The 24,526-nt window shown below is 38.8% G+C and overlaps 1 protein-coding gene across 43 annotated transcripts in view; it reads left to right on the forward strand.

The window, feature by feature from the left end:
• Positions 1–24,526, forward strand: part of TCF4 (transcription factor 4) — a 343,772-nt gene that overhangs the window by 109,820 nt on the left and 209,426 nt on the right. For all 43 annotated transcript variants that reach the window (XM_070513021.1, XM_014846921.3, XM_070513001.1 and 40 more), the window contains 2 exons: positions 7,218–7,279; positions 10,131–10,227. In XM_070513021.1, the coding sequence (XP_070369122.1) occupies positions 7,218–7,279; positions 10,131–10,227 (159 nt within the window). The remainder of the gene's footprint in view (positions 1–7,217; positions 7,280–10,130; positions 10,228–24,526) is intronic.

The raw sequence follows: 24,526 nt of genomic DNA on the forward strand, positions 1-24,526 counted from the left end.
CATATTGCAATAATTCCCATCTGAAAAAATTTTTTTACTATACGTTCCTCCCAGTATATCTACATTTTACCTTTTCTTATATACTTTATTTATATATATGAACTATAAGATCATCTTGCCCTTGACCTTTGAGTTTTCAGATTTATTTGATAAGGAGACCCATTAACGCTGAGAAAGTCAGCGTTGACAGCAATGATCTGAAAATGGAAAGCCAGGTCTCTGTTCTTTATATTTGAAGTGTCTTAAAGTTTGTGTGGGATGCATCTTCATAACCCTCTTGCTCAGTCAGATTTGGGACGTGCTGGAAGTTTCTCATCAGTGCTCAGATCACTCATTATGAAGCGTATCTTGTTTCTTACAGAAACAAGAAACGATCATGGTTGTGTGGACGCTGTCTGTCACTGAAGCTCCTCAACTCTTCCTTCCTCTGTCTTGGTTCTCAAATTTGACTTCAAATTACTCTACTTAGAGCTCTTATTATACTGGGTGCTAATGAAAATGTGCACATCCCTAACACGCTCTTTGCTGATGAAATATTTTGAACTCTAAATTCATCTGGCACTGACGGAGAGCATATGCCATCTCAGTTTGTGTGGAGGGCTTAGCCAAGGGTTCTTCCTGGACTAGGAAATTAGTAGGAGCCACAGATGTACTCAGTCTGTGAGTCTCCATGATGGTGTGGAGGATATTTAATAGTGTCTGTTGTTGCAGAGTGACGGGTTTGAGACAGTGTAGACTTCAACATGTTTCTGAATGATTATCTTTCCAAGAAGAACTTAGTTTCAATCTCCCACTGCATTCTGCGTGTGTAGAAGCTTTCATTAGGAAATCAATATATTTCTACAAAAGTAGGAATTTGTGGACTTTTAGAGCAATGCCCAAAACCACTTTGGTTGTTTTCTGACTTCATGAAACTCTAGGACCTTGGGTGTTTGGCATGATATGGGCTCTAAGTATGGAAAGGACCAATACACAGCTCTACCTCAAATCAACAGAGTTACATAATGCTCACGCTTGTTTATTTCAAATCAAGGTGAAACCTCCATAGCATTTAGTCTATGTTCTTAGATTGGGCCTTTGGTCAGCATTTATAACTTTTGACAGAATGTCATTTATACAGCACACACAGGCATATGTTGAAATGGTGAGATATAAAGAGGATATTCTAATGGTAAATTAAGTCACTAAACAAATCGAACACTAAGTGAAATTCTCACTGTGATTGTGCTGCAGAGGCCCATGGAGAAGGTGGGCTTTGTGTACTCTAGATGTATTGGCTGTTTCTAAAATCCAGGAGAATATTTGAAAGTCTCTGGCTTGTTTAGCAGAACTAGCAGTTCTAAAAATGTGAGACTCAGATTTCCTTGACTAAATCACAATTTTTCATTTTCATGTAGTTTGATTTTCTTAGACTTTGGAGGGTGTTAGTAAGTTAGGCTCTCAGAGTGGGTATTGGTTACTGAGTATTTACTATGTCAAGTACTCCCCTAAATGTTTAACAAGTAGTAATTAACTCATTTACTTTAACAGTAACTCCTTGAGGTTGAAAATCCTATTATCCCTTTATCTCCTGTTAGATACCTACTTTGGGTGGGTCCTGGGTTTTCACTTTTGTTCTCTTTGACCCAAGAGGCCATTAAATTTTCTAGGATAGCAGATGTCCTCAGGGCAAAAATGTCTTTTCTTCCTCCCTGGGTTTCAGCTTTCTCTTTGATTTTGGCTTAATATTTCCTTACTATCTTGTCAGCCCATTAGTATTTTAAAGAGGATTAAAAGAAATTTTGTCCATCATTTTTAGTTTTTTGTGGGAGAGTTGTCCAAGTATAGTAGCCTGCCCTATTTCCGTGAATGCAGATCGAACCACTTATTTTACAGTTGACAAAAATGAGTTCCTTGAGGCCCGTGGCAGGTTCAGACCCTAGAGCTGGTTAATGCAGTCCCTGCTGAAATCCACGTCTCCACCCCATTCCCAGTGCTGTGTTTTCTGCCATTTGTCCTGTCTATCTGAGATTTTTTATCTCGTTGTCCACATAAACAAAGTGGAGATTTGAGTAATCAAATCAAAGGTTAATGAATGTGGATGGGAAATCATGGAAATTAAAAATTATGTCTCTATATCTTTTCTCTAAATGGAGTGTTTGTTCCTTCTGCCCAAACTTCACTTTTGTGTTTTGGTGCTGAAATGTCAGACATTTTAGAGGGGCTTATGCAGAACTCCTCAAATAAAATGAAAATGTGTGGATTGTCAGGCTGCCTCCTAAAGCAACTGTCAATCCCATGAAAGTTACTGTCTGTCCTAGTTTAGGGTCAAATAAATTGGAAAAATCTTGGACAATTGAGCCCAGTCTTTTGGAAGAATAATTTCTATCATCCAGTTGCTTTTTTCCTTTCTCTCTTGCTGTCCAGGTGTTATTGTCTTTCTGACATTTATTCCCATCTTCGGTACCGGGCGAGCACAGAACAAGAGAGAGGCGAGAGCTAAATATTCAGACAGCTTCTATCCCAGGCAGTTTTTCATTTGTTATACTATGTTGCCTTAATGGATTTCACACATCTCTTCCTATATATTGTTTTGGCTCGCCATCTAGATGTAAACATTTCTCACACAGAAATATTTTCTCTTCCCTTTCACTTTGTGTTGTTTTAATTCATTTTAATGAGGAACTGTTGTACCCACCTGCTGTACTCTACCACTCAAGGTGTTGAGAGGTACTTACAGGACTAAAGCATGTTTCTCTCCTGTAAGGAGAGACATATCTGACAGTTTGGTGTGGTATAAATATGTAGCTCTATAGCTATATGTATGCCCACGTGGTTATTTGTGTAATAAACTCTATATAATTATCATGTTGAGCCAGCCACACAAACTTCATCATTGTGCTTGTTGTTGATACTATGGAGAACACTGCATACCAAATTTCCCTCTATCTGTTGCGAGGTCCACAGACATTTTCTGCCAGATTTTAGTACCCAGATTAAGTTATGTTTCTCTTGAACAATTTGTGTGTTTTTATCCGATGCTCATTGTGAATCTTATTTCTCTCTTTGCTTTGCCCACTCAGTAGCTTCTGGAATTTTGAGGCCTCTCTAGCAAATATCGGGTCCATCACAGTGTACATTTCGAAAGCTCATCATATGTCTGGCCTTACTATTTCCCTACTTTCATTTCTTCAGTCTCTTGATTTCTTCAAATATTTACTTTCATGTATTTGTGTTGTATATAGTTTTATAATATTTTGTGGACGCAAGAATGGGCATAAACTCTTGAGTAAATATGCTCATTCTGCCTGGGGAGAAGTGACTGGAGGTTCCATTTGCGAGCTCTGTGGAGAGATCTGAAGTGCTTACCAGGGAGTCATCGGTGGTGGTGGACAGGAGCACTCATTGGCTTCGGCATCCAGTAGCCCCTGTGTTTGCATCCCAGCTCTGCCATTTACTCTCACCTTGGGAGAATTTTCTATTCCATCTAAGCCTCAGTTTTCTCATGTATAAAATGGGAGTATTTTTAGTGCATTTAAGTGCTGAGCACTGTGTCTGACACATATTTAAGCTCGCTAAATGTTACCTGCTCTTAGTTTTTGAGAGACAAGGAAGAGTTTATTAGGCTGAGGGAATGGCAAATACAAAAACATGGAGGTATGAGTGTGCGGTGTCCAGGTACACCAGCAGGAAGTAAGGACTGTCCAAATATAGGCCACGTTCAAGGTATATGTAAAAAGTGAGTCTGGGCAAGAAATGTGGGGATGCAGATGTGATGGGAGTGTGTATTGAATGCTGCTGAGAATGGCATTGTAGGCAGAGATTTTAAGATATGGAGTAAGATAGGCAACTGTTGGTGGTGTGGGGCATGCATTTATCTTATGTTCCCAATAGAGTAGGCTGGTGGGTCTCAGACTCCTGTGTGCATGAAAATTACCTGGGGACCTTGTTGACAGCACTCTTTTTCTTAGCCCCATCATCCAGAGATCCAGACTCAGTAGGTCTGCAATGGACCCTAAGGTGCTGATTTTGAAAGGAGCATATGAGGTGATTCAGATGTAGGTGGTCCTCCGATGCATTTTGAGATGCCCTGGAATAGTTGTTGAGGAAATGTTTGCTAACTAGTTGGCGGGTCTGATGAAACTCAGTGGGAGGGAAGATGGAAACAAATGATTTAAAAGTAACATGTTTATATTCATTTTGAGTTACAAATATCCATGCTACAGCGTTATGTCTTCTTTCTAAGGGTAAGTGAGCACCAGTTATACAGATATTTTTTCAGAGATAAAATATAATCAGAAATCATACGATTGTTCTATTAGGTTTGGGAGAGCTGGAGATTTGTCCTTATCTTCTGGCTCTAGCAGGAGGCCAAGGGATGGAAAAGCCTGTTAAAAAGAGAGCAATAAAAGGGAGGAAGCAGAAAGGAAGGTGCAGCAGCATGAGGTCAGGAAATGAGAAAGATGGAAATGGAAAGGATGGGAAAAGAGCAGTCAGATCTCATTGGTTGGGAATCTATTTGTGAAGGAACCCAGCCAGTATTTAACCTGTTTTGAAAAAGCTAGACTTCCAGCATTTTTAATTAGTGGATTGCTCACTTTTGAAATTGCCCAGTTGGGAATACTCAAGTTTTGATGTGTTTTATCTGCCTGCTAATTAGCAGGCTGCTTGGTTGACCATCGTTTTTCCTTTATTCCTTGGACAGCAGATGTATATGAAGGTCTCTTGAAACACTCTAGTTTAAGTCTGGATTAAGGTACAGAAGTCACTGTGTATTTAGTAAGAGTTTGTGCTAAATTATAAATTAAATTCTAGTACATCTTTTCTCCAACTCAGTTCTTCCTTTTTGCTCTTTAATATTTTCCCTCTAGGCCAGAGGTTCTCAGTCTTGGCACAATTGACATTTGGGGCCAGAATATTTTTTTATTGTGAGGGGCTAGTCTAACATTTGTAGGATGTTTAGCATCCCTGGCCTTTACCCATGAGATGCCAGCAGTAGTCCCCCATTCCCCAGCCCAAAGTTGTGACAACTAAAAATGTCTCCAGACATTGCCAAATGTCCTCTGGGAGCCAAAATTGCCCCAGGTGAACCACTGGCTTAGTCTCACTGTGGTCCCCTTTCTTCCTTGTCTCCACCTGCTTTTCATGTTTAAAATCCTCTTTGAAAGTTGAAAAGATAAAATGAGTGCAAACAATATGAAACCTTATGGTAGATAGAGGAATTCAGTTCTGTTTCTTCGTTACCTTTTGGCCAAATTTAAGAGGAGAGATCTCTCAGATTGCTCCCAGCTGGCTGTTTGAGGTGAAAAGGAAGTCAGGATGTTCCAGTCTTCTGAAAACCTGCAGTGGTAGAGAGATTTTGTCATTCATACTGGTTTTTTTTTGGCTGAAAATATTTGATTTTTGTTAAGGATGGCGAGAATCATGTAAGGCTGCAAAACTCACTGGTATGAGAATCCAGAGGGTTCTAAGTCACTGCTTCCTGTATCTCAGTTGAACAGAAACAGACTAGGCCAGGAGGTTGGGTTGTTAAACAGCAGATTTTGGGAAAATATTGCATCTTTCCTCCAGGCTGGATACTCTCCCCAGAGCTTTCTTGACATCCCATAAAGCTCATAGTCACTGATTTTAGCTGTCCATAGGGGACATCTGTTTGCAGTCGCACTGTCTTCTGAAGCACCAACAAAAGGAAGTGAAATTGTATTTGTCAAAAAAAGGAAAGAATTGAAGTTTAGTGGTAATAGTTGTTTTTTGTTGTTGTTGCCGTTTCATCTCTTAAGATATTCTGAAACGCCGTGTACTCCACTGTACCCAAAAATAAATCAATTAATTATACTGTGATTACTTCTGCTGATCATAAAATAGCAGTAATAAAAGGAATGACAGTAGTGCATTAAGAGAATAAACAGTATCACTGAAATGTTAGGAAACACAATAAATGGGATTATGTCTCCTGAACCGGAGTTTCACACGTCCTCCTCCAGTTCTGTCGGAGGAAGTTTGTGATGGCCGTCTGTTATCAACCGTGATCAAAATAATAGAACAGTGGAACTTTTTATACTTATAAAGGTCCTTTCATCAAAAATCTCAAAGCCATTTCTAAATATAGAGTGACTGATCTTTGAAACACTTTTATGTTTTAAGCAATTAATGTGGTAACTTAGCTGTTATGCCCTCCATCCTGAGTACTTTACACTTGAAGTACTGATTGAGCATTTAGTACTCTGGGCTCCATTACAGCTTCGCTGGTACAGAGTTTAGAAGAATTCCAGCTTCCTGGGAGTTCATGCAGGTCTCTTCACCATCATTTATCAAAATAAACCATGGCTTTAACAGCTTTCATTTCCACTACTCAATGCACAGATTAAGGATTGTAGGCCGAATCTATTTAGAAAAGAAATGTAAGGGGCCAGCCTGGTGGCGCAATGGTTAAGTTCCCACGTTCGGCTTTGGTGGCTCAGGGTTCGCAGGTTCAGATCCTGGGTGCGGACATGGCATCGCTTGGCAAGCCATGCTGTGGCAGGCATCCCACATATAGGGTAGAGGAAGATGGGCAAGGATGTTGGCTCAGGCCCAGTCTTCCTCAGTAAGGAGAGGAGGATTGGCGGCAGGTGTTAGCTCAGGGCTAATCTTCCTCCAAAAAAAAAAAAAAAAAATTAAAGACTGAAACAACATGATCTTAACTTAAAAAACTTAAAAAATAAAAACCTAATATCCGTGTAATGTCCTGGTGGAAATAGACTACTGAATCCTTTTTTGTCTTGTATATTTTGTTTCATGTCTTTTGTCTGGTGTGATAAGCCTTCTTTAGAGAACAAAAAGTACCCAGATCATTGTGGTGTGGATGCTGCCAGAGGATATTTACCTGAATTTAACTTTTTTATTATTATTATAGTTGTGTTGCTGTATTTTTAAACTTATTTTGTCCAAAGGATTTTAATAAAACTTTAAGTGCGGGTTCATGTCAATAGAAGTTGAGGCTATAAAACATTGTCAAGGATGGAAGTAATTTTTATGTTCATACCTCTGGTTCCTGAGGGTCCAGTTCATTTCTGCCGTGAATTTAAATGAGTTAATTTAAGTAGATGGGTCAGAAGCCACTATCCTCGTGGTAGCCCTGTGCCTGATTCTTAATTAAAGGCAACAGGAGATTAATTTGAAACATTAATTTAAAAGTGAGTATACAAAAAGAAAGAATTATTGCAAGAAAGCCTAAAGAACTTTTCTCTTGTCCCCAGATGTAGAAGACAGAAGTAGCTCAGGGTCCTGGGGGAATGGAGGACATCCTAGCCCTTCCAGGGTAAGTATATCTAATCTTTTTTCCCACAACCAGACATCCCACATATGTAAATTGACAAACTGAAGGTGAATTTCTCTCTCTCACAGACACAACCGCCAGATATATATGCATCCTAGGTTTAATGAGGATCTGCTTGTGTTTGGGATTTTTTTTTCATTCTCATATTGGATGCTATTATTGAATTTGACACCTGTTCCACTTCTGCTAACCAGAAGAAAAGCCCTTCATTAAATATTTGGCCTTACTCTGCCAGTTATTAATCCAGTATTGTACAAAGTTATTTGTTGTAGATGGCAGAACTTTGAAAACAATCCTAGTAGCCCTGTAATGTACTGGTGTAGATAGACTGCTGAATAATTCTGAAGACGTGGTAGGAAGTTCTCTCCTACCACTATAATCTACGTAATAAATCTGTGTTGATTTCACTTAGTAAACATATTGTTCTTCACCAGTAGTGGCTTTGGTCACCAGTTGGTTTCATTCACTTATTTGGTCTCAAATTTTTGCCCCTGTTTTTTATGGTTTTTCTGCATGCTGTGGTTGTTAGTTTGGGTGTAATGGGAAGACCATGGAATGGAGTGGGATGAGTGGTGAGGCAGTGTGTGTTTTTGTATGTATTTGACCTTGTGTATCTCATTTTCCCTCTTTGGTTTTCATTTTCCTAATTTGTAACATGAAGAAGTAGAACCAGAGGATGTTTTATGTTCCTTCCAACTTAAATATGTATGATTTTATATGTGATTTGTCTCTAGCTGAATCATCTCTAGGCCCTTTAAAATCCATAGCAGCCTTTATAATATACATATAATACCCTAAATTAAAAATAGACTTAGAGCACATAGGAAAACATCTGCCCCTCCCCCAACCAGCTGTATAGATGAAGCCTTCTGCAGGGAGGGTAACATTTTACTGTGAGGATTCACATAAATGTGAGATCGGGGGAGGTCTCTATTTTGGCCTAAGAGGCAGGGAAGGTAATCAAGCTGTCACAAGGAGAACATTTCAGCAAGCCGCAGTTATCCGTTTCCACCTGTCCTTTGGCCTCATGGTTCTCACTCTAGTCTTCAGGGTACAGCAGGATCTCTAGGCTTACCAGTAACTTTGTTGAGCCCTTGCACCAGCTGTCGAGTTTGACATTCTAATGCATTATATGGATGGGTTGAGGAAATCTTTCCTCCTCCTCATGTTACAGCCTGCACTTGCAGAAATAAATCCATTCCCCTTGACAGCAAGTGTAGGAGATGACAGAAGTTCCCTCTATTGTTTCGTTCATTTAAACTTACTTGATTTCTTATGATTTCTCTGTTTAATACGCATAGTACTTTTAATTTGCCTCTGAGAACAAGGTGCTTTTGGGATCATCCTGACTTTTAATTAGTTGTCATTAACTGTCCTGCTGTTTTTTTCAGGCACTATGTTGGTGAATAATTTTGAATCAGTGTTTTGCAACTTATATTTTGTAAAGCCAGGCAGTTTGCCTGACTTAGATTGTTGTGGCTGACTTATACACGGACAGCCATGCAAAGTCTCTCTTCTCTCATCTTGAAGTGGTCATGTTATCAGACATCTTGCAGCACTGTGCTGAGGTTTAAATTAGACAATGTATATGAAGCTTTTAGTACACTAAGATGGGGACACTTACTAATTACTAGTTAGTATAATACAATGCCTGATATAGAATTAGTGAGTGTAAAATATGATACCTTTTTATACACTGACATCTTGGCAGTATTAAATTACAGTTTCATTCAAGTTAACTTTTGTAAATGAGGAAAGGCGATTGAAAATGGGGTATTAGAAACCTTAAGGGTTCCAATTATTCTCTAGTGAGGTGACGTCATTTTCATTGTTCGTACAGCATCCATCTTTTCTGTGTGGGCAGATTCTGCCCTTTGGCTAACATGCCAACTGACACCTCTGAGTAAATTTGACTTAGTCTTTATGGGCAGTGCAACCAGCTGAGCAGAATGACTTTTTTTAAAAAAAAAATTTTAGTTATTTTATGCACCTTAGTAGACTGAAATTTGAACTATATAGTATAGACGATTTTAACTCTTTCCTATATGTTATAAAATTCCTCCATTAAAAGTAAGTGATTGGACAGCTTAAAAATATTATTTTAATTTTGAACTCCCATTAAAAAAATGAGATAATGATAATAATGATAAATTTCTGCCAAAAATTATTGTCTGCTTTAAAACTATTTATGTGGTGCACTTTGTCCAAATCCAGAAGTATTATACAACTTATGCTAAAGTTTTGGTGTTCATTCATAGTCATATTGTAAGAATTTTAACATTCTTAGATGTCAATTACTTATGGAATGATACAATTCTCTTACAACTACAATAACAACTATAACAAGACACTGAAATTTCAGTATTGTAAGGCCAAATGTTGTTGTTTAAAAGACTCTACCTAGGTCTTTGAAAAGCAATTCATTACAGTCAATGGATAATTTTCCCTTATAGCACAGTCTTGCTTTTTTTGTTTTTCCTACGTAATGTGAGCTTATCAAAATAAGGACTTTTAATATTTACAGTATATTTTATGTCATGTGTTTTACTGGCATTATTTCGTTTAATCACCTCAACAACTTCATGCAGTCAGTTCCATTATTATTATTCCCAAGATTTCACAGCTATTATGAGGAAAATTTGAACTCTGCTGACTCGAGAGCCGTCTCTGACCCACTGTGTCTATGAAGATGCAGATTCCTTATACTGAGGTTCCAGGGTGGGAAGGGTGGAGTCCAATTTCTTCAGGTCAGAGAGGTCTCAGTAGTAGGGGCATACTTATGTGCTAATTCATTCATGTAAAAGTAAAATGTATGCTGTTATTTTATTTACAGAACTATGGAGATGGGACTCCCTATGACCACATGACCAGCAGGGACCTTGGGTCACATGACAATCTCTCTCCACCTTTTGTCAATTCCAGAATACAAAGTAAGACTAATTTTAAATTTACACGAATTTTTTGGATGCTTACGTTTACTGTGGAAGGGTGAATACAAGCCCAGACAGAGGTTCTATTTTTAGGAACTTGGATCTTTAGCCAGTTCACTATAGTAATTTTAAATCGCAGAAAAATATTGACAGTCTATGCTTGGTAATAGCATGTAAAGAGCTAAGTTTTACAACCATGTGGAATTAGAGAATTTCAGTGATACTGCATCTACATGGATATTTTGTCTTCCTTAGACCTAAAGCACTTATCCTACCTTCAGCATTGCTACAGTAGTTTTCTAAGTTAAGGTTGATTAAGTGAAAGTGGTGAATGTTTAGGATAAAAATATCTTTGGGCCTGTCAGATGTGAATGATGTATAGTCGGTATTAGCTCTGAAGGTGTAAAGGGGTTATGGAAACCCTTTAATAATAGGTTTGTTGTGCTTAAATCAGAGTTGTGCATTCACATTGAGTTCTAGGATCTGATTGTGTCTTCTTGAAGGTGTGAACTTTAGTGCTAATGTGCTCAGCAGACCACATCCTCCTTCACCGGAAGTGAGCTATGTGTAGCTTGAGACAGACTGCGAATTTCCAGCATGCCCTTCCTGCTGGCATCCTTAGCATCTTTTTCTGCTTTGACTATTCTGTAGGGATGTTTGTTTAAGAGCAGTAACCTGAGCAATGAAAAGATAATTCATAATGGCTTAAAAGATCCCAATAGCTGATTACTTGAGTTTTGATTGAAAAAATGATCTTTGTTCCAGCAAATGTGAATTTTTAACAATATTAGTAAATCTCTCCACTTGGGCAAATTCTATGGCAAATCCATCAATAAATGCAGTTAAATTTCTTGGCATAAGCTGTTGGACCATATTCCAAGGAAAACACACAGCCATAATTACATCATTCTGAAACCATAATTGCAAATGCTTCTAAAGAATGTCCTGATTTTTAAACCTTGGAAGCTATACTTGTTATTTAAGGTGTTGATAGTTCTTGAATCTCAGTCACGTTTTAAAAAATCACCATCAAATCTAGCTAAAGGAATTTCAGGTACTTAACACAAAATAGTCAAAGCAGAGAAATATTGGCAATTTATATTTAATGGGTAATATCATGTTTGTGCCTTTATGTGTCATCTCAACTTAGAGAACAAGGAAGTTGTGTTTCATCAAGGTTGTTCTTACAGTTGTTTCCTTATATACTTTAAAATGATAAATTTTATATTATGTTTTAACTTTGTAGCTAAAGCAAGAGACCCAGTTTTTTATCAGTTGTTGATAGGAAGGTGCAATGGGTTTACTGTTTTCGGGATATACTGATACAGATGACTAGATATGTTTATCAACTTAGATTTTAAAGAACATCTTTAGACTCTTCAATGGCAACGGGAAATTTTTTTTTTTTTTTTAAAGATTGGCCCTGAGCTAACATCTGTTGCCAATCTTCCTCTTTTTTTTTTTCTTCTCTCCAAAGCCCCCCAGTACATAGTTGTGTATTCTAGTTGTAGGTCCTTCTAGTTCTGCTATGTGGGACGCCACCTCAGCATGGCCTGATGAGCAGTGCCAGGTCTGCCCCCAGGACCTGGACCTGTGCAACCCTGGGCTGTTGAAGTGGAGCACATGAACTTAACCACTACGCCATTGGGCCGGCCCCAGAAGTAATAATTTTAAATTCTAACACCATTGCTTCTCTAGTTGTCCTTGCCCAACTTCATAAAATAGAATAAAAGATTAACTTGAAAATAATAATCTTGAGTAGTACCACTTAAAGAATGTATTAAAGAACTTCATTAGAAGATTCTAAACCTAACCTCTGGTGAGCTAAAGTAAGTAGCACAGAATAAATAAATTACTACTCATATTTAGAAGTTTATGTTACATACATGAAAAAAAAGTTTTCCTGAAGAACAGCTTGCTAAATTAATATTACAGAATCCACCAAGCAATGCAAAGATATGAAATAATTGTTCTTGTTGCTGTGTCCTCATGGGCAACTGTTTTACAAACCCAAATCGTTTTTCAATCTAAATTGTATTTAAAATATGAGTGGCTGAGAGTCTAGAGCTGGAGCGGAGGGAGCTGACTCTTTTCACTTAGTTGTTGTTTAAGCTGAAAGTCCATGTCAGCTGTGTTCTTTTATCCTGTCTGCCCTCCTTCCCATTAAACTCTTAAATATGGAGGCCAAGACAGTCTCTTGCATTGTGATAGGAAATGCTACTATGTCCGGGAGGCCCCCACCCACTGTTCCCAATGAAAGGACTTCTCTGTTAGATAAGCTGTCTGGTCTGAAACATGGCTCTTTATTGTTTACAAACTGCTACATTTTCCACCTCAAGCAGATTTTTGCACAGAAAAGAATTGTGCTTGGGCTAAATGGTTTATCTGACATTAACAGTGCAGTGTCAGACTGGGGTCAGGGAAGTCGCCCTCAGAGCGAGAGGCCATGGTGCAGTGTGCAAAAAAAGGAAAAAAGGAGAAAAAGACATTTGAACAACTATGAAATACCTTGCATTTTTGGTTTGCAAAAGAACTTAAAAATATGTATTTTTAGAGAACTGACTATGATGATGCATTAAAAACTCTTCCCACCCCTATAATTTCTCACATCCCAGAGGCCTTCTTGATTGGCTTGAGGATCTCGGCTAGATTCGAGGAACAAAGATTCGCATTGATTTTGCCCAGGCTGCTGTTTATTTAAAAATGAAACCACTTTTGAGATGAGCTGTGCTTGCTGTTATGCTGTACCTTTACAAAGAGGAGATAGGTCGTTTTCAAGAAATTAAAGACAACCAATTTAGAAATGGAGACAAAGATAAAATACAATCTCTTAGTGTAGCCAACCATTTGAACTCACAGGATATATGGTATATTCTAAACTGCCCTTTGTGTCCAAATCCATATTCGGCGTTATGATCTTTGTGGAAGTCTTCATTCTATCAAAAGAAAGTATTAAACTTTACTGTAAGTTTTTGACAACAATCCGGTATCCACTTTCAGAATCTTTAGTTTTCATCAAAACTACAAAGGATTTCTTTACATGTCAGAGATTTAATTCTTCTGTGATGTCACATTAGGGTAAAAGCTTATAGCATCAGAAATAAATCAGCCGCTTTATTGGACCAGATTCTCTATTGTCAAATCAATCAAGCCTGTGACTGAATTAGGCGTCTGCTACAGAAATAAGTGACACTAATTTTACGGGAAAGAGTTATTAACTGCAGATGACCTGATTTTTTTTTTTTTTTTTTTTTTTTTAGTAAACTGTTCACTTAGTGAGGTTTTATTTTGTTGCAGGAAAGAAAAAAGTAATGAACCACCCTGCTTTTGGGAGTGAATTATTATTATATATTTTGTTCTTTACGGCAGTACACTATTTTGGAGAAATGATGCAGGCGTTGCTAACATTCGCTCATAAATTCTTTTATGGTAACAAAACCCTTTATTGCAACTCTCAACTTCTTGATTTCACATGAACGGTTTTGCATAAATATTACAGTTTTTGTAATATAATGCTTATGTTTGGGACCAAAATACCAAAACAATTTATTTGTGTATCTCAAATTTATGCAAAATGGCAATAATTTATAAGAGTACTAAGAGTGTCTCCATTAATTTATTCTTTTAGAAATAAGCTTGCATATCTGAATATAATACCCTATTTGGTAGTTTGTGAATCTCTAAACTAAAGATAAACAAGTGAACACAAGTGCACTTGGGTGCATGGGCAGGCACACACACGCATGCCTATTATGCTGGCAGAATTAATGCTCCTTCTTGGTTTATAAGGTTGCCCTGCTCCTTCCATTGCTGTCTGTAGTTATACTTGCCACACAAAGGTTGTTATCATATAAATCTTTAAAGAAAATTATAACTAAAATAAACAAAGAAGCCTTTAAATTTGTTTTTTTTAAAAAATAAGTCTGCCTGGCTTTTTGTTTTTCGTTGATGTGGGGGCGTCTGGAGGTATTGAGAGATTTCAGCACTGAGTCACCCAGCTGACCGCCTGCAGTGACCAGTTCATATACTGTCTTTTTAAAAAGTTTATTTTTTTATTGAGGTACAATTGACATATACCATTATGTTAGTTTCAGGTGTACAACATCATGATTTTCTATTTGTATCTTATACTCTTTTACCTGACGTTTCCTGAGTCCTCACTCATTTCTTTCATTGGATAGAGACAAGCAAACCAATTTGCATTTTCACTTGTTTGAAATGCCATGTCCTGTTTTGTATCTGGAGAAAATGGATCACTACTTCTTTGTGACTACCTATGATTATTAATGATAATAATGCACACTTGATGTGTTGGAAACTGTTCACTGTAGTTTTTAAATAGTTTCTTTAAACCTTTACAGGTGGTGAGTGGGTAGCTTTCAGAATATGCTAATAGAACAGAGAGGCCATGGGTCTGAATCTTGTATTTGTAAAAGGATTATATGCTGTGGAATAGTTGGACAATCCTAGCAAGAACTATATGCAAAGAATTTGGATTTTTTTTTTTTTAACATTCCTGTTTGTTTGTTTTTCTGCCTAGCGTTAAACTTTTGCAGGTAATTGCCCAAATATTTTTACAGTGGGAGAAAATGTATTTCCTTGCTAAAACTTTGTGATCCAAGGCAGGATCTGAGCGTGGATTTGCCTTCTATTGTTCCAGAGCCTTAATTGAAAACCAGATTGTTTGAGTGAGCAAGTTGCCAGTAAGATTGTAGACACGCATTGGTAACTGAAGGATGTGAAAAGTGATACTTTTGTACGGTTGGGTGCAGTTTAGTTCAACATCAGCTGCTGTGTTTTTACATGTCCCATTGTGAATGGTTCGGTTTCCTTCTTGTGGTATTTGGTTCTAGTCCCACCAATGGGATCCACCAGTGCACTAAGTAATTTCCCATTATAGAGTAACTGGTTTCTAAACTAGCTCAGTGGAACATTTTACTGCAGAATTAAATCGAGGTTTCAGGCAGAACTGAAGAAAGCTGCTGGCTTATAGGATGACCTTTGAAGCTCATCTGGGTTAGCGGTTGATATTTTGATTTGGTTACTGTGGTCATATTGTGACAGCTGCTAGCTCATTATAATTCGGTTCCCCTGCTCCCTTTGCCTAGCAGGAATATTTAGGTTTGCATTACTTCAAAGTGTTTATGGCTACCATGAGTTTAGCCCAGCATAAAGGTGAAGTGCTGTGAGCATTTTCAAATCCCAGTGGCAGAGGCCAGTGGCACAGTCTTCTTGTAAAACTGTGAATGTGAGTAGATGCTAATACAGGGAGTTTTTCTTTTCATTGTAACACTGGAAATACCCAATGAAGAGGCTTTTACTAGGAAAACTGTTTTTGAAAACCTTAATGTACAAAGGAAAAGAATGACCACAAAGAAGCAGAGTTTTTTCAGAGCATGGGTAAGATTTAACTTGATCTCTTGGTCAGGTGTTTTTTCCATGCAGGAATGTAACTATTTGAAAAAAACGAAACCTGGACAGTAGTGGCAATGATTTGATGTTCGAAAGTGCCAGACATCAAATAATATTTTAGTAACTTCGTGAAAATGAAATTGTGAATATGGATGTCAGCTCTCGAAATTTTAATTCGCGTTTTTAAAATGTTCTGAAGTTCAATAGTGATAGCGGCCTGCTTGCAAGTTATTAGTTGGGGACGTTTCTGTACATTTTAAGTGTCTTCTCTTTTTTTTAATGGCCCTTTTTAGCTTGAGGTTATCTTGATATCCTCTATTATCTGTTAGATTGGTAATGTAGTAAAAAGCAATTGCTGAAAGAAGAAATGTATAGTAGTGGTCTTATTTGTTGTTAATTTTCTTTGGGAATTTTGTTACATTAATATGTTAAAATGTTTTCCAGAAATATTAACACATAAGACTATTTTGTGTCATCCCAAGTGATTTTATTAATCTTGATTTTGAGCTCAGGCTGGGAGCCAGAGAACTGATTCTTCTACCCTCTGTTTTGCTACAACTGCCTGGGGGTCCTCAGGTCAGCTTGTTTTCACATCTTTAAATTGAGGGAGGAACAGTCCTTTAGATGATCTCTGGGGTAATTTTCTCATCGCTCAGTGGTCCATTGATCGTTTAGGTACACCATTTTATCCTTATCCTGTGTTTTGTCTTTTGAGGTGTCCTATATTCTTTCCAATCGATTCATCTCTGTTTTATGATTCCCTTCAAGTAACTTTGCTAATGACGTGTCTTCCAAATGTAATTCTGTAAAGCCTGATTCAAATGGATGTTTCTTTTCTACTGTAACTCATTCCAAATCTATAGTCAAGGGATTGGATTGTTTGAGGATCAAATAATAGCTCATTAAGTTACATCACCAGGAGAAAAATGTAATGCATGGGCCAATGCTGGGCACAGAGTTGTAGGACCTCAATAAATGGCTGTTGAATGGTTTCATTCATGAATAAGTCAGGGAATCAGATAAATAGGGTTTAAACCCTAAATGAAATGCCCATAACTTAAAGTCAGGTCTACATCTCACTGTATAGGGAAGAAAACCCTAAACCAGAGCCAGTCCTACAGAAATTCTTTCTATAGTACTGTCTCATCGACTGTACAGAATGTTCTCCTAACGTCAGGAAATGGACCACGTAACAGTGAGGTAGATTTCAGTTTTCAATAAATATACCACAGATTCTTTTATTTATAAAAGGAAATAAGTAAAATCAATATTTTTTGAAAGGCCACTGAAAAATGTTGTATGTTTCCAGTATTCAGATAAGATAACTTATTTCCTCTTCTCTCTAGGCAATAAACATTTCTGTTCCTCTTTCATTGGTCTTGCTTCCTTTCCATTCAGCTGCCTATTCTATTGTCTGGCATAATTAATGCTGTGATAATCAAACACTTTTATAGTCAAACGAGGTAGACTAAACTAGGTTTTATAAAATTTAGAAGAACTGATACCAGAAAAATGTTACTTGAAAACTATGGCCAGCAGAGAAGTGTAGGTCTCCTAAATACCAGAGGAAGATTTCTCACCTAGAAAGTTATTGATCTAAGGGAAAATAAATCATTTTAGCATCAAGTAAAAGTAAAAAGCAGTTTGTATTCAGGTAGGAATGCTTTTGCTTGAAAGTAATAGGAACTGTGACTAATGGTGGCTTAAGGATAATTTTTCTCGTACAAAAGTTGGGTGGTAGACTGCTGCTAGAATTGGTGTACAGCTCAGTGGTGTCAAAGCTGGGGTCTCTGTGATTCTTTTGTCCTTTCCCTCATTGTCTCAAGATGACCGTCACAGCTTCAGGTGTCAGGCTTGAATTTCATGCAGCAAGAAGCAGGGAAAGGTGAGTTCAGCAGTGGGATCTTGCTGGCCACCTATATGCCACAGCCATCGCCAGCTTTGGTGTTTGGGGTGGGGGAGATGGGACTGTGCACGATAGCTTCTCCAGCCTATTCAGTGGAAAGAGATGAGAGAAGGGAGCTGAGAATGCATATTTGGCTTGGCAACTTACAGTGTTTATTTAGTTTCTTTTAAGAGAAAAATATATAATTTTCAAGCTAAACAGTTTTGAAAATTAAGAATAAGGCTCCAACTTTCATGTAATAAGCAAAATGTAAAAATGGGTCTCAACTCTAAATTCTGGTCAGCAAAATAGAGAGAAAGACAAAGAGACCTGGAGTAGACAAAAGGAGGTTGAAAAGAGGAAGATGGAGGAAATACAGGCCTGAGAGTCATGTGCAGGAGGGAGGAGTCTGGGGCGTGCTGTTCTCATTTCGTCTTCAAGGCTTCTCTCTTCATTGTCTTCATCCCTTGAGCAAGGCAGCGAACAGTCCAAGTCAATCTTCTTCATGTCCACATCACCCAGAACCTTCTCTTTTAGGTCTCTGGCTTGAATTCCTGCCACTCTGTTCAGAGTACCCTGGTCAAGCAGCAGGACCGTAGCTCCAGCCACCAGCCTTTTTTGTCGTCCCTTCGGTGGTCTTCGACAGAGCTTACGTCCAGTGCCCACTCCCACAGTCTCCTCTTGCATCCATTCAGCGCAGGCCTGGCATCCTGGTGCAGCCAGGTCCTGGGACATGCCGTTACAAGTGACAGGCAGAGATCTTTCCCCTGCACCACTGCCAAAACAGTCTCCCAGAAACTTACCTCCGGCAACCTGCCATGTCACCATGAAGCCCTGAGTCAAGAATGCCACTCCCTGGGGCAAAAAACCCCTCTGTTTTGTTTTAATATGTACACAACTTGTATTTGTGATCTTTAATGTGGCGGATTAGGTGCAGCCAAAAAACATTTAATTTCAGTCAACATGCCAAGACTGCATGAAATTGTGGTGAGAACTGGATCCATCTTTTGCCAGAAGTTTCCCACCTCTGTTGTAATTGTGGCATGAATCAGGCCAATGAGAACACTGGCAGGGGAAGGTCCCTCTGTCGTTAAAGGAAAGCAGGATGTGAAATAAACAGAGCAGTTTTTATTTAGTAGTAAAGTTTTTCCTCTAAGTTTTTCATTGGAAAGATGGTTTCTTTGAATTTTGCATAAGCTTGACGCAACCTGTCCATGATAGCATTCACCAGTAGTGTACTTCTTGACTGGATCCTCGGGCAGGGGACTAAACACTTTGCATTTGTCAAACCTCTGCTTGTCCTTCAGCCCCAAGAGAAACATCAATAAAGTTAGGGCTCTGTGACCCGAATGTCCGTGAAAGTCGTGCGTCTACTTTAAGTGCTGTATTGACCTTCGGTAAAAATAAGCCTAGGGGCCAGCCCCATGGCCTAGTGCTTAAGTTCCCATGCCCTGCTTTGGTGACCAGGATTCTCGGGTTCGAATCCCAGGCATGGACCTACATCACTCGTCAGCCATTCTGTGGGGGTGACCCACATACAAAAATAGAGGAAGTTTGGTACAGATGTTAGCTCAGGGCAAATCTTCCTCAAGCAAAAAGAGGAAGATTGGCAACAGATGTTAGCTCAGGGCCAATCTTCCTCAGCAAAACAAAAAGTGTATTTTCTCTGTTCAAATAACATTTGTTAGGACCAAAGAAGCAAAGGAACTCAGTTTTAAGCAGTAGAAGTCTTGAGAGGCATCATGGAATAGAGGCATCAAGGAATAGTGGACTGAGCTAGGGGTCCCTGCAGCACTGGTCTTGACTTTTTCACTTCATGGTGATGGGACTTTGGATAAATTTCTTATAAGCCCCAACATTCATGTTTCTAAGGTGAGGATAGTAATACCAGTCACACCTACCCCCTAGAATCACTGTGAACCATACAGTGAAGTGATACACTTTGTAGCAACTGCTCTGCTCTGTGACTATCCTCTTATGGCATTGCAAGGCCACATATTGGTACTCTGTCTTTTTTGTCTGTAATTCATTGAAAAATCTATGTACTTTGGGACTCAGGTGATAGTTTTAAGACACCTTTACCTTGTAATGAGATTTGAGCAGAAGAGAAGGAAAGAACAGGTGGAGAGAGTATAGAACATTCAGTTCTCTAAACATGAAGACGAAAATGGAAAAGTTTCTTTTTTAGCCAACCCACAAAATAGTAATCGCATAAAATAAGTACCTCTTGGGTCAACCTTGTTGAATTCAGTTGGGCCCCTTTGTGAAGTATTTGCCTCCAGCCATTTTCTCTCCAAGTGAAAAGTTCTCGAGTTTCAGTGTTACAGAGGGCTAAAAATGCTGCGTGTGGTGTTGAGCGGGTCAGGCTGGGGGCCCACTGACGAGTTGAGATTTCTTCACCTGCATTGTAGGTCATCTGAATAATGGGGTAACCACTAGGTAGGATGCTTTTCATCAAGGAGATACTATTACGCATACCTTCCATGGTCTTGTAAATGTTTTGGAGACGGTCTTCTACCATTTCAGTTCATTCTTCTCTAGAGAATCTTGGCATAGAATGTCGCCTGTGTGTGATTCATCTCTCATTCCCTTCACTCCCCAGGATTTCTGGGTCTTTCCTAAGGAACCGTGCATTATTTTTGAGTAGAAAGGGATGTTTAGTAGATCTCGCTTTATTTCCTTTTGCAGAATATCAGGCATAGGGACCAAAAGTTGCAAAATGTGTGGAGCATGGATTGGGATTAAATTAAATGTATTCCTAAACACTTAATAGATACAGCCCAAGCAACAATCATCTTCTTGATGATTGTTTATTAATCACTCCTTAGTCCTTTGACACATGTTTATTAATAAGAAAAACTGTAAGGAAGCTTCATTTTAAATTGGTGTATAATATAGCTGGTTATATTGTTTATGTTTAAAATAAAACCTTTAAAGCTTTCCTGTAGATTGAAAGTCTCGCTGAAGCCCTGAAATGGGGGGAAGTGGAGGATGGTGGGCTGCACAAGGGTTGTTTTTAGCTGGGCGGCGGTGACTCGCAGCTTGCTAGTCTGCAGTTGTGACCTTGGGCAATCTGTAGTGCTCGGGTGGAATTTCTCTCTGAGTAGTTGTGCTGGGTTCAAATGAAGTAACATGAAAAGGACCTGGGGCTTAAATTCAGTTAGTGTGAATTATTGTTACATCTACTTTTGTTTGAATCCAGGCTGTTTTTCTGTTTATTGGGTCTGACCAGCTTGGCAAAAGTGCTATGCAAACTTGAGAGTCATGTAGTGAATTTTGGCAGAATGTGGAAGTGATTAATTAAATGCCACCCCCTTGTGGGCCATATTAAAGCTGAATGAAAATGCAAAGTGTGTAATATCTGATAACATTTGGTGGAGAAGGGGGAGACAAAAGAAGAGACGGATGAGAGAAAAAGAGATACATGAAAACCTAAGTTTAGAGTGTTCAGATCGCAAAGTATGATTTTCTAGCATTACGTTATCAGCATTGGCATGGTCGTCTACATCTCTGAAATTACTGGGTCACTAATTGCTCCTGCCTCTTCCTCACCTTGGCTGTTCAGACCAAGCCGTACTCTTAACAGTTCACTAGCCAAATCTGAACATCTTGGATGCAAGCATAAACTCTTTATGTGTAACTGATTGTATTTAATTGGGCAATACCAAATCATGGAGGAAAATTTATTGGTGACCCTGTCTCCTTCAGAACTTTCAGAGGAATTGGAAATGAGCCCATTTCCAATACTTTTGGAAGCCTTAAAAATTGGTCTCCTGACAGGATTAAATTCATGCTTTATATTGTGTGTGTGTGGTTGGTTTTTTTTTTTTCATGCATGGTTTCGCTTTTCCTTACTTATTGATGGTCTCAGATATTATTTGGAAATTGAGATGCAGTGAGGATAAATATTTTAAATATCTTGGCAGACCACTTAAGTAGCTGTGGACAACCTCTGTGAGGCATCTTAGTAGCTAGTTACGGGAAAATACTGACCTACTAAACACTAGTTTGCTGAATAATCTTTTGGTGATCTTGAACAAGCCATTTTTCATTTTAACCTCGGTTTTCTCATTTCTAGTGCTGACCTAACTCATGGAGATGTGGTTAGTGGGGAAAGAGCTTTCTGAAATTTTTTGTTACCTCAAAAATAAAATGGTTCTAAATATATATACTTCGTGATTGCATTTTCCATTCATTGCAAAATCCTCTATATAGTGTGACCACCAAATTGAAAATAAAACAAAAGAAAGCTGCCTTGCTCCCCATCTTTTAAAGGTGTTTTAATTGTTAATGAGATTTTGCCCCACACCCCCATGAGTTTCATTTGGTTCTGAAATAAAAATTTACGGCTGTTCTCTCAGCTGAACTGATACTGGTGTGAGGGTAGAATTGAGTTCACACCTGCTCTAGCATAAAAAGAAGGCTCTCTGTGACTTCTTTAAAATATTCACAGAGCAGAACAAGAGAGAGAAGTCACTATTCCTACAACTGTAGCTACACAGTAATGTTGCTTGCAACCACAAAGGGGGCTGCTTTATAAATTGGCTCTCGCCTGCTGGTATTGTCTGTACCTAGATGCCCTCCGTAAGTTACCCGGTTCCTCAAGGTGGGATGTGGTTGTGGAAATGCAGTTGGTTTGCGTCGCCCGTGGATCTATATTAACACTGTCAAGTGTACGTTTGGGACAGTCTTTGCATTTGCTAGGCCATTTAGCTGTTCAAGACATGGTCCGTTAGTTAGGCAAAGTACAATGGCTTTTCTGAGCGCTCTAGTTAAGGGGAAGGATGTGTAAAGTAGGTACACTTAGATGGATAATTAATAATTAGTGTAGGCTTGTAAGGCTGTAATGTAATATATAAATTTCAGCACCTGTTAAAGTTTTATCAGAGCAGATCAGCTTTCCTTACTGCCAGGAGAATCCCTCCCTATAGAAAAACGAAGTGCTCCCTGGACTTGTGAAAATTTTAACAACTAAGGGAATTCTGGTTTTTATACCAAATGTTGTTTTCCATGGTCATTGTGATTAGGCCACATATTTTAGTGGTCAAATTTAAATAGTGTTCCTATACAATACAATTTTGTGTGGGGACAAAACACTGCTTAGAAAAAATATTTTGTCACATTCTAATATTTGGAGACTGTCGACTTGCCAGAGAAGCTACTCCCCCTCCCACTCGCACGTTATCCCCCACAGAACAATGGAGATTGTTCATTTGATAGCTTCGTCGCAAGTAAAGATTCAGAGGGAGAGCCTTTTTTAGAGGCTAAGTTGGAAGGGATAGAGCAGATAAAGCGTAGATCCCAAGTTCGGTTTTTGGCTTGGTTGTATCCTGAGCGGTTTTTACACCTCATATCTTAGCTGTCTTGATTTTCAGACGGAGAGGAAGTGCACCCTTACGGCAAGGAAAGAAAGGGCAAATTACATATTTGTGAAAGCAAAGCAGGATATGTTACTGCTGTAAAAGTTTGAATGGCTTCTTGATAAATAAAATTAATGTTATCAGTATGTCTGCCATCATATGGTCCTCAGTATGTGTATTTTTTTTTAGCCATCTATGTAAATTCCACTTGTACTAGAAGCCAACCAAATGATAAACTTCAACGCTCAAATTAGTCTTTGCCTTCATTCATTTATTCATTCCTCCAACAAATGCTTGTGGAAAGTCTATGCCGTGCAGGCCCTGTGTTAGGTACTAATGACATGCCACTTTTCTTGCCTTCAGCGTGGCCCACAGTCTAAGGAAGGAGTCGGATCTGTATCACATCATTATAAATCAGGGCATTAGGGAAATAATCCATGTGTGCACAGACTGCTGTTGGATTACGTATCTGGGCTACTGACCATCAGCTTCCTTATAATAATAGCTAAAACGTTTTGATGCTCCTGTGTACCAGGCATCTGCTAAGTAGTTTACACATATTATCTTGTTGGTTTCTTACGATAAAACTCTTTGGTAGGCATTGTCATTCCCATTTTTTAGGGGCCCAATTGAGGATCAGAGAGATTAAGTTACCTGGTGGTGTTGTGTAGTGAGTAAGTGGCAGAGCTCAGATTCAAAGCTATATCCTCTGAACTCCAAAGCTCTTGTTCTTAAGCGCCCTGCACTGCCTCACTGTAGAGAATATGGAGTGAATTCCCTGAGGGGCAATAGCAGTTAAGCGTGCACTCAGCTGCAACTAATAGAGTACCTGATAATAGGAGGTTAGTCAAACAAAGATGGCTTTTTCCCTTACTTAAGGGGATGTCTCGAGGTGGGAGGTTGCCTGTGTGGATTCAGCAAATCAGTGTTGCCGTCTTTCCTTTCTTCCTTTCTCAGCATGCTGATTTTCATTCTTCAGCTTTTTCTCTCATCTTACATTTCTTGCAAGATGGCTGCTGAGCCCTAGATACCACATCAGAGTTCATAATAAGAAACAGAAGAGGCAGAGATTAGAGTAGCATGGATACCTATATCTATCCTATTCCATCAGGGGAAAAAAAAATCATTCCCAGAAACTGGTGACCTTGAGCAGCATTCTGCTAACAAGTTATTGGCCAAATCTCTAAGAGATATCTACTCGTAGCTGCAAGGGAAGCTGGGAAAGTGAACTTTTACAGCATCAGTTGGCTCTGTGACTTAAGAGGCAGGCAAGAGAGAAAGGGGTTGGGAATAGTTGTTGAATGAATCAGCATGAATTTTGTTATATTATAAGGGATAATGCCTGAGCTGAATCTTAAAGGATGACTTAGAATTATCCAGGTAAAAGGAAAATTGCTGTTTGAGAGGAATGCTTGTGCAGAGGTGTGGGAGCTATAGGATGTAAGAGGAAGCCTGAAAGTGAAGTAGTTCCATAAGACTGAGAGAGATAGGTCCATGGAGGAAAGGATGACAGGGGAAGCTGGATTCGAATCCTGGCCCCAGAAAAGTGAAGCCTCTTTCTTATATTTGGTACATGGAGAAAGTTGGATTTTCACTGAAGCATGTGGTGAACTACTCAAGGACTGATTTTAAGTAGTGGGAT

The sequence above is a fragment of the Equus asinus genome, chromosome 7 (assembly GCF_041296235.1).
Source record: "Equus asinus isolate D_3611 breed Donkey chromosome 7, EquAss-T2T_v2, whole genome shotgun sequence".
In the NCBI taxonomy this organism is placed as follows: Eukaryota; Metazoa; Chordata; class Mammalia; order Perissodactyla; family Equidae; genus Equus; species Equus asinus.